This window comes from Melospiza melodia, chromosome 3 (genome assembly GCF_035770615.1).
Source record: "Melospiza melodia melodia isolate bMelMel2 chromosome 3, bMelMel2.pri, whole genome shotgun sequence".
NCBI classification, from domain to species: domain Eukaryota; kingdom Metazoa; phylum Chordata; class Aves; order Passeriformes; family Passerellidae; genus Melospiza; species Melospiza melodia.
In genome coordinates this window covers 38,093,033-38,103,466 of record NC_086196.1, presented here as the reverse complement: position 1 = coordinate 38,103,466, position 10,434 = coordinate 38,093,033, and the positions used below count along the sequence as shown (strand labels likewise).

Below are 10,434 nucleotides of genomic sequence, written 5' to 3'. Positions count from 1 at the left end.
CACATCACTGGGGTATTTGCACCTTTAACCAACAGAGAGAATTACAGGTAGTGAATACAGATCGATTTCTTCCAGTTGGTTATTGCTTTAACAAAATCTTTTGTCACTTTTTCTAACATCTGCCTTCAGTCCCCCAAACACAGCACGGAGACTGGGTACCTGCATAGTCAGAACTATCACTTGTCAGCCATGTCTTCCCCTTTGAGGCTTCGTGGTTTTATATATAATAATTAAAAATGCTTCTCTGAGATGTGAGAAGGCTTTTCTAAAAGAAGAGCAAGTTGCTGCAATACAATAGCGTAATATTTTTGAAGGTCATAATAATAAAGTAGGGGAAAGAGAATAATCATTATTGCTCTTTCTTGTAATTAGTTTGCTTTCTGATATCCCACACTGTAACTAGAACACTATTCAAGAACACCCATCACAGTGCTTAACAAGATTTAATGTACATTTATTCTTAACATGTGGAACATATAAAGATTTTATACTGAATAAATGAAATTCATTAAGCCAGAGGAAAAGGAGGAATTTACATCAAGTTTTTTCTTTTTTAACTACATTATCTTGAAATACAAATGCAGATTCTTGTCACTGAAAAATCTTTGAAGTTGTGTTTCTTGCTTTTTTTTTTTCCTGTATATATTTTTTGTCTGTAGACTGGTAACCATTTTCTTAAATCAATCCATACGTAACCATTTCCACACCTTGATTTATAAAGCAAATTGTGATCGGCTGCTCTCCCGAAATAGAGCATGACTTTATACATACAGAAACTTGTACATTACCCTCAGTTGTTGGTTTTCTGTGTTGGGTTTTTTCTTTTTTCTTTTTTTTTTATTATTTTTTGGAGATATGGCCCAAATGAAAGAAAAAAAAATTCTACTATCACTTTGTAGATACCACATCATGAAAAAGAAACTAAAAACTTTGTACTAAAAAAAAAAAAATGAGGGTATGTTTCATGTACAACTTCTATATACATCACGGCCCTTAGGCAATAAAAAAATATTTTAAAAAATGATTAAAGGAATTGTGAAGAACTGTCATTGTGGAAGGTCAAAAAAAAAAAAATATGTAGACAAGACAGTTCTGGTGAGGAAGCAATTGATGTTTAACTTCAGGTTTTGTTTAAAAATCTTTTAACTTGACTTATTTTGTTTTGTTTTGCTCCTAGCCTAATATAACCATTTCTCCTGAGGAGAAATCAGTATTGTTTTGGATTTTGACTACTGACTGACACCCTCCTTGATCCCCTATACCTACATCACTAGAATCTTCTATTGCACAGAGCTTTGGGTGATGGTATACAAGTTTTTTTTTATTTTTTCCTTATCTGAAAAAATAAAACACACAGGAACTTGGTATGTTGGTTATTTTTCACCTTTTTGTTTCAAAGTGGTGAGATTTTTTTCCCATCATACAATGGTTTGCCATAACATTTTTTTTAAAAAGTCACTAGTTCGCTTCCCAAAAAATATGCAATACAAACATGGAAAAGAACATTGAAAAGGATAATCTATGGAAAAAAAAAAGTGTGACCTTTGAATGTACTAGACAGCAACTTTGGTTAAAAAAAATAAAATAAAAAGATGTACTTATACACATAGACAGCAAATATTAATTTCATAACTGTTCAAATTAATAATTTCTTTAATTCCCAATTGGTAAATAGTGAATGGGGCAGAGGAGCAAAGATTCTTTTTTTTTCCTTCTTCCTACATTGGATAAACAAGAACAGAAAACAGCCAGTTATATGTGACCCTCTAATCTCCACTCACACATGCTTGGCTTCTCACTTATGTCATAACTGCCCAATCTGAAAAAGTACATCACAGATGACAGATGCAACCAGAGAGTTCAGGACAGCAGATATTGAGATATCCAGCAAACGACCCTCGTGCAAAAGGAACTCGGAGCGGTTCTCGTCCACTCTCGCCATGGCCAGCAAGGCCTTGGCTGCCCTGCACATCATGTCTACGCTAGGCGGCTCCAGAGGCGGAGGCTGCATGTGCATGAGGTTATGCTGGCTCTGCTGGTACTGGGCCATAGTGACCCCATCCTCCAGGAAGCTTATCAAGTTTCCAATGCTTCCCTTCTGCACAGCTATTGCCCTTGCTGCTAATGTGTCCCCCTGGGCAAGGTTCGATAGGAGCGCCATGGACATTTCTCGGCAGACCGGGTTTTTGCGGTCCCCAACGTACCTAACTAAAGTAGCGTAGAGTTTCTCCTGACGGCTGAATGGGGGGGTGGCCAAGATAAGGTCCACATTATTGTCCTGGATACTGAGCTTACACAGGGTCTCCAGCACAAGTCTCTGAGGCGAAAGAACTGAGTTGGGCCCCACGGTTGGAAAAGGATCCTGTGCCTCTGCAGACGGGCACACCATCCAGTGCAGCAAGCCATCCAAAATTGGCAAACAGATGCTTTCTGTGTAAGCAGACAAGTCTAGCTGCCCAGAAATGTTGGCTAATGTGACCAATGTATTATCCCTCAAGACCTCGAGGCAGTCCCACCACCACTCATCCTTGCTGCAGGCCACCCCTTTGTCCTCCTCTTCCTCCTTCTCGTAAGTCTGCGGTGCTCGCTTTCTTTCTGGATGCTCGTGGTGAAGAAGGATCAACTTTCCCAGGATCAGCACCAAGCCTGGATGTTTGGACATTTCGGTGTCATTGCCAGGCACAAAAGACAAGCTACGGACGATATTTGACACACAGATGCAGCGTTTGGCCAAGGAGTCTTGCCAGTGAGTTATGGTGCATAGAGGAGTCTCATCCCGGCTCCTTGGTTCATCCTCTAGCAGTTTAATATTCCGGTGGCTTTTGGCTTGATGGATCCCGAAGGGAAATTTACTGCTCTCTGTTTGGGAACCAGAGTTTGAGTCTTCAGGTAGTGCTCCTGGCCGAGCCGAGAGGACATCATCAATGGTTGCTGTTATACTCTTTTCTTGCTGCTCCTCAGATTCACTTTTCCCCTCGAGGTCCTTCTTTTTGCTTGGAGAGTTCAAGGGAGGAGGGGCTTTCCTGCGTGGTGGAATCTCCATCTTGCTTTCAAAGTGAGTCTGGATATGCTCAGTTGTGTCACCACCACCAAGCTGCCAGTGGAGAAGTCCACTATCAAATTCCTGAACGCGTCCAAGTTTGTCAGATCGGTCAACAACAAATAGGTTATTTTTCTTTACAATCTTTATTGGCAGCTTGTCAAATTTACTGGCTTGTTTTGGCCTCTCACTTGGATCAGCAATGGCACCAGGAGTAGAAAAAACAATGCTCTTTTCTTCTCCTTCTACCTTTTCATCCTCCCCCTCCTCCTCATCTTCATCAAAATAGTCAATACATTCGTCATTCTCATCTTTTCCAGTATCCTCTGCCAAGGACTGACTATCATCTTTCTTGGCTGCTTTGTGATCAAGTGCTTTGTGGCCTGGATCTCCCACTTCATATTCCATAAGGATTCCAAAAATGTCAATCAGGCATTTTCTAAAATATTCTACTAAAAGCTCAAGAAATCCAGACAACTAAGGGAAGAAGAAAGAAAGAAAGAACATAAAAATCACATAAATATTTTTGTCTGCATGGAATTTTACTAGGAACACTGATGCATTCATATGTGAATATTTCTCTCATCCTGCTGTGGACTTGTGGCTAGGTCCTGCATGGCAGAAGTTAATCAAAAGAAATTCTTCTAGAGTCTGTCCAAACAGTATATAATGTCAAATTATCACAGCTCTGTTTGTTTCAGCTGTAACAGCTATGAGATGTACAGAACTTATAAATGTCTCCTTTAAGCCATAGCAGACATCTGGCTTAGCTGTTCTGTCCCCTTGGAAATGCCTATTACTCTTCATTTCTTGTACAGAGTACTGAAGCTCCTAACTTGGCTATTTTTTCTGATTTCTACTTTTATTAGATATCTAAAGTTTGCAATTTTTCCTTTCCTCCTTTGTCTCTAAAACCAACTGTCATGTAGGAACCTGCAGTTCAGGGTCCAGGTACTGATATCCTAGATTAATATCTCATCTCTATTGGAACAGATCCATTTTTTTTGTCTGGCAGTAGTTTAAAACTGTTATTGGAAGCTGGTGCTGTAAGTCACCCTTCAGAAACAGTTTTCATTTAGGTTTAATCTTCTTAATTAACTTGTAATCACTTTCTTATGGAAAGGCAGTACTTGAACTTGGTATTAATTTACGCTTAGTGGCTTTATTATTAAATTTTTTTTGTTATGATGCATTCAGCTCAATTGTCTGGCTTTTAATGTGTTTTTTTTTAAAAATTGTGGGCTAATGGGTTTTCAGTAAAATGTCCATTCTATATTTTGTCCATTCTATATTCTCTTATGATTGCCAACTTCTCAAAGAACTAAGAACAAACCGATGCTTATCAAAACCACAGGAGTTACCAGGCATCATATGATCCTGGCTGCCATTGGAAACAGAGTCCAAAGCAAACATAACAAAAAGAATATAAGTATTTACAATATGTCTGGTATTCTGTGCCATTTGCATAGGGTGTATTAACACAACTTCTGTCAGAATTCAGAGGAGATTCACCTCCTTTAACTTCAAACACCCACACTAGTCACACAACCTAACCTAATTGTCTTGATTCCTTTTATAATCAGTGGTCTTTTACAGGCCATTTCTAGGGTATGATTCATCTGACCTATTTTAGATCACTTTTTCTGGGTGAGATAAATCATGCTATAGATATCCCCAGTTCTAAAGTCAGGTGGGATGTAATGTACCATTTGTGTCTGTATTTTAAAAAAAAAGTCATTATATTTAAAAAATGATGAGCTACACTATTAGTAACCAAGGAATGAATGGAGGAGAGAAACTGAATATTTAATTTGTACAAATTTTAGATGATGTGAATTATCAGCATGCCATCTATTACTACCACCTATCAGGCAAATGATTAGAGCAGAGCTGAAAAATGCTGGGAGGCAGTGAGGCGAAAGCACACACTGTTAAATCCTGTGTTGTTTGTACACTATGGATAGACACTGGATTTTAGCCTTTAAATTGTCAATTTGGTATTCCTGTGAAAACTTAATTCACTGGAAGAAGAAATGGAACAGAAAATAAGCAATTAAACAAAATCCCACACTCTCACAGGGAAGCACTGAACAGGACAAGTTGTCACCAAAAAACAGTTTAATAAGTTTAATATAGTCTTGCAAAGTCTTTAAAGAAACACAGATTAAGAAAGATTACTAACATACTGCTGTTTTGAGGGATTATACTATCATGTGTGTGAGTTTACACATTAGGCTTTTGGCAGTGCTAAAATTCTTATATTCCTACATTCTCCTTTCTACAAGAAACATCCTTTTTTCAGGCTTCTTTATTTCCTCTATGTGACTTCTGTCTGTCTCTTGTTACTCACTGTTGCCAATCATAAACAAGTGCAAGTTTTTCAATATTAAAATTTATGTTAATTAGAATAAATTGGAAAAGCCAGCAGCATTTTTGTAGGTGTCTTACTTCAGTTTTCCTTCCCGTGAAAGTTGAGAAGTATAATGCTTTCCCACCTACCTGAGAGAGGTTGAAAGTAGCAACAGTGCTGTCATCATACAGAAGAATATTAATAGTGTCTAGCGCCCAGGTACTTTCAGCCAAAAGACCAGATTTAAGAGACATCATCACTCTCCAGGCCTCAGGAGTTACTGGAAAAAGAAAGAGGGAGAAATAAAACAGCATTAGTGCATCCTTGGAGACTGTTAGTGAGTTCCGAAAGAGTAAACTGTGACATTCTGAGGATGCAAATTTAAATTAAGTGGCTACTGATTAATACCCTATTTTCACTGCTTAGTTCTGTTCAGTTTTCTGTAACTGCTGCTAAGCCATAGTGCTGGAGAATATCCTGGCAGGGCCCTTCTTCCTGACACTGCTGAGCCTGAAACAATCATACAAACTTAAGAGCTTGACTAACCCAATTCATCAGTAAACAAAGGTAGAACACTGTCAGGAACGTGGAAATCTGAAGTATGAGAACTTCAGATGAATGGATGAAATGTAACCAAACCTTAAGATAAGAAAATACTTGGGGATCTTTTTAAGAAGTGGGGGAAAAACAAACATGACAAATACTATGGAATGATTTAATGGACCATTCAAGGAAAGCAGAGACTCCAACTACAGAGCAGAATGGCATGAGCTTCCATGGAACAAAAACATGGAAAGCTTTGCTAAGCTAAATGCTGTACTGGTGATTTAACAGACATTCTAAAGGACATTTCAACACATCTCATTTTGAAATCTGAGGCAAGCTTCATTTTTAATGCATTTGTGAAGACCTTGAGTCTCCATATAAAATATTGCTTTCATTTCATGTCAGATTGTCGGGATGAGTTTTACCTATCATCCTCACTGATGCACGTTATCACATTTTTATTGAAAACAATCACACTGTAGTTACCAAAGTTCACTACTTGTCAAGAGTGTCTTAAAATGTGAAAAAAAACTCCCAAACCAGAATCTAAGTCCCTTTCCTCACAATTTATATTAAGGTTGTTTTTTTTTTGATGCTTACCAATATCTTTTGAGGTAATCTTTCGTCTTGGTTTTAAGACTGGTTGGGATGCTTCTACAGAGCCTGGGGGGAAGGTAATCTCTCTCCTAATCGGTGGTGGTTGGGGTGGAGGTCCTGTGACCTGTGACACTGGAACTGTGGGTATAACCTTTTGCATCTTCATGGAGGGTAGGAAAGGAGACTTGCTTGGAGACATACGGTTTTCCAAAGAGCGCTGGAAGGATGCTGGACTTGGAGCTCTGGAGATGTGGTTTGGCATAGAGGGTGGTGTCTGGTAGGATGACTGAGGAGGTCTAGTGATAGGCTGCATGGAGGCTGAGGATGACATATAAGAAGGCTGCCGTTGGTTGACATGAGAAGGCCACTGACTCTCGTGGTTTATCCTCTGGTCAGGTACCATCATATCATCAGTGCGATTCATCCCTGGATACGGAGGGGCCTGTGCAGGGCCTCCTGGACCTTGCCTGTTCTGGTAAGGGTAAGGCATATCATTTCGTGTTGGCCACATGTTCTGCTGAGGACCTTCACTGGAGGATGACGACTGCATGGGGCCACCAATCATCTGGGGAGGTATTCCATGCTGCTGCATTTGTCCTGGGCCCTGCATCCTTTCCCTGTTATATGGATATGGGTACTGTCCCTGCATGGGCCTCCTGTCAGGCCCTGTGTAAGCATTGCCATACTGGTTATACATTTCCTGCTGCTGGTTGCCATACTGCATGTTATACATATCCCCCTCGTGGCGTTTGGCTGGAGGCCCATACATGCCATCCATGTGTCTCTTGTAGTTCTGAAAGAAAATTTTGGAAAGATGTGTCACTTTTACTCCGCACACAATACAAATATACTGGATGAAAGCTCATTCAAAAAGCTGAAGGCGCTTAGTTCTAGAGGGATCGTGCCGACTCCAGAGTCGGGCACACAGCACTGTTAGGCTTGATCCAGTGCTTTCTTTTTAAGCCTCTGTTTTGCTGTGTTTATAACTGAATACTGAAAGGAAGCTTATCCTTGGGCTAAATTTTCTTATGCTTGCTCTATTTTTTTCCCTTTCCTTCCCCATCTGTCAGACTAAATTCCACTGGTCATTTCAGACATGTATGAGAAGGCAAAAGTCCTCACCAACTAAAACATTTTCACTTCTTTTTTATGCTTAGTCTATTAAGAAGAAACATCTTAAAAAATTCAAAACCACCCAGTGAATCTTTTCAAGAGACAAGCACTGAATAAACTCTTAAAGTAACAAGATATGCTGCAAGCATGCATGTCTGAAACACTGAATCTTACAATATGACATCAGCTACAGACAAGAAATTCAGTAATAGAAGAAAACAATCTGCTGCCTTTGATACTCTGTGTAATTCCCAGGAATACTGTCCTCTTTGGGCAACCATCCTCTTCCCAAATCATCCTAATCACATTTAATTTACTGTGAGATTATTACAGCAAATGGTCACATCCAAACATTCTGTTCTACTTTGAGCAGGTTCTTACCCTGCTGTTCTGTAATGAATTAAGCAATGTAACTAACAGCTGCCACCTATGGTTTATTCCCTCTTTGTTTCTCACCCTCTCAAATGGGGAATGTTGTGTGAGGTAAGCTGTTTTACCCTGGGGAGAGCTGAGTGGTTTTTAAACCATACAAGCTCGAATGTATTTATGTTTAAGATGGCAGAACAAAAAAAAGACATGTTGCTCTTTGAGGGGAAGGTGGTAAGGTTTGCAGCGGTCCTTAGTTCCTGCGGGAGTTTGTTCCACAGTTCAAACCACACTGACTGTTCTGAAGCAAAAAATGTGAATTAAATGGGTGATTTTTGAATATATGATCTATGGCAAATTCAAAGTTACAGCTCCCCCGGAAACTCAGTAGCTCAGTAGCATTGTACAATGTATACTAATGTACTAGAGTTAAGATCAGATAAAATTCTCTCTGTATTCAATGAGGGAAAGTTAAAACAGCTCTGGGATTCATAAAGTCATCTTCCAACTTTGGTGCACATAAAACCACAACTACTGTATTGTATGAAAGTATTTTTTTTTCCAGCTTATTATAGAGCTTTCTGGCTATCTGAGAAATACCTATTTCCAGCCTTACATGAACTACTTGCTGTACCAAATTGCACCCTTGGGGCCAATTTCTGCATTAAGAAATGACTTGGCAGCAGCCACACCTAAGAAGGTCGCGTTTGTTTTGCCACAGTGACTCAGTGCTCACAGCAGACACTTGGGAATGAAGCATGTGCCTTTCTAAAAGCACTCCCACACCCTGGCACATGCAGTGCCACTGTGCCCAATGGTCCCCAGTGCAGAGGACAGTGATGCACCTGAGCTCCTCCCTCCTGTGAACATGCTCAGCAGGACACTGAGACTGCACCACGTGTCTCTCTCTCCACTGAGATGTGGAATTCTGAGACCTCACAGAGGACAAAAAGCCTGCAACCAAGACAGGGCACCTGCTGCATAATAGCTCTTGGGATGTAAGCATTCATACAGACACTGGAAAACCTGGCTCCTAGTGTTTCATTAGCCCCAGGAGTTCATGCTCCAAACACCTCCTTTGCAGGTCATTCCCTAGCCTTTGGGTTGTAGATAAAGCTTTGAAAGGGTCATTTTTCACATTCCTCCTAAACTACTACAGAGTAAGATTTAGGAAATTGTAAATAAACTACTGGAAACAGAATGTCTAGCTAAATGAAGAAGTGGAATCCTCTAGGGATGGGAGAGAGAGGCCGAGGCTGGTCAGGATCCTTGTCCTTCATTCTCCACTGCTTTTCTGCATTAATGCATTTTGCTTTCAAGAGTCATTGTACAAAATATATAAACAGTACTAAGGACAGAGCCAAATATATTTTTACAATTCTAGCTGTCTCCTCACTTAAAGGAACATGCAGTTAATATATTCTCTGCACGTGTTAGCATGGAATATCACAAATTATTCTGTTATATATCTTTGCAGTTACCCCACTAAATCACCTAGACTGCTAGCATATGCTCGTCATAAAAAACAACAAAACAGTTTTCTGATTATGCCATCTTTGAGATGTTATCAACCAAAGAGATAAGCAAGAAATTCTGAAATTTAAATTTATGTATGCTTTTAGTACAGTGCAATCTAAGATCTGTTTTGGTTTCTCCCGACCACACTCCCAACTCCTGACCCCAATTTCCTAGTAAAGCTCTATCCCTGAAAAGAACTATCTGAAATTGGCTCAAAACTAGTTTACATTTTAGTTTTTTATAATAAGGAAATGCTTTCTATTCTGAAAGCCAACTTCAGGTATTGTATGACTAGAACTGAATCAGTAACATGCAGAATGAAACTGATCCTGTTGAAGTCAGTGGAGTTTTACTATTGACTTCTAATGTGGGATTTTGCTAACAAGGTATTAATCAAGCATGTAACAAAAAAATTTTATTAATTAATATAATTTGTATTTTTGAGTTGTAGGAATTGGAGAGACTGCAATGTACAAATGTTTAAACTATTTTTAACACCAACAACATTCTCTCCTATGTTTTTGTACCATATTATTACTAGAGACATCATGTTGGAATATGCCCTCTGATCTAAATTAAAGATAGGTATCTCATATGAGCCACCACAGCACTGAAAATAATTAAGAGTGTTGCTCATTTTACTTTGTTCCATTTCTTTATTGGGTTCACTTGGCTGCATGACATTAAATTAAGGCCCTTGAACCTGCCATCCAAACAGGTTGTTCCTTCACTTGTTACTTCACTTCTGTTTGTCACTTCACTTAACTATGCTTTATACCTTCCCAGACTGCTGGTTATTAACTTGGGACAATCACCTGATGCACATCCAAAGCCACAAAACATCTGTTAGAATTTACATTCTTCCAGTGTAAGGAACACATTTACCTACAGCTGCACATACATT

The 10,434-nt window shown here is 39.3% G+C and overlaps 1 protein-coding gene across 3 annotated transcripts in view; it reads right to left on the bottom strand.

Moving 5' to 3' along the window:
* Window positions 1-433: 433 nt before the first annotated feature.
* ARID1B (AT-rich interaction domain 1B) overlaps window positions 434-10,434 on the bottom strand; it is a 324,913-nt gene continuing 314,912 nt past the window's right edge. For all 3 annotated transcript variants that reach the window (XM_063151340.1, XM_063151341.1, XM_063151343.1), the window contains 3 exons: window positions 6,537-7,326; window positions 5,540-5,670; window positions 434-3,517 (listed from right to left, as the gene is read on the bottom strand). In XM_063151340.1, coding sequence (XP_063007410.1) covers window positions 1,805-3,517; window positions 5,540-5,670; window positions 6,537-7,326 — 2,634 coding nt within the window. In that variant the 3' untranslated portion in view covers window positions 434-1,804. The remainder of the gene's footprint in view (window positions 3,518-5,539; window positions 5,671-6,536; window positions 7,327-10,434) is intronic.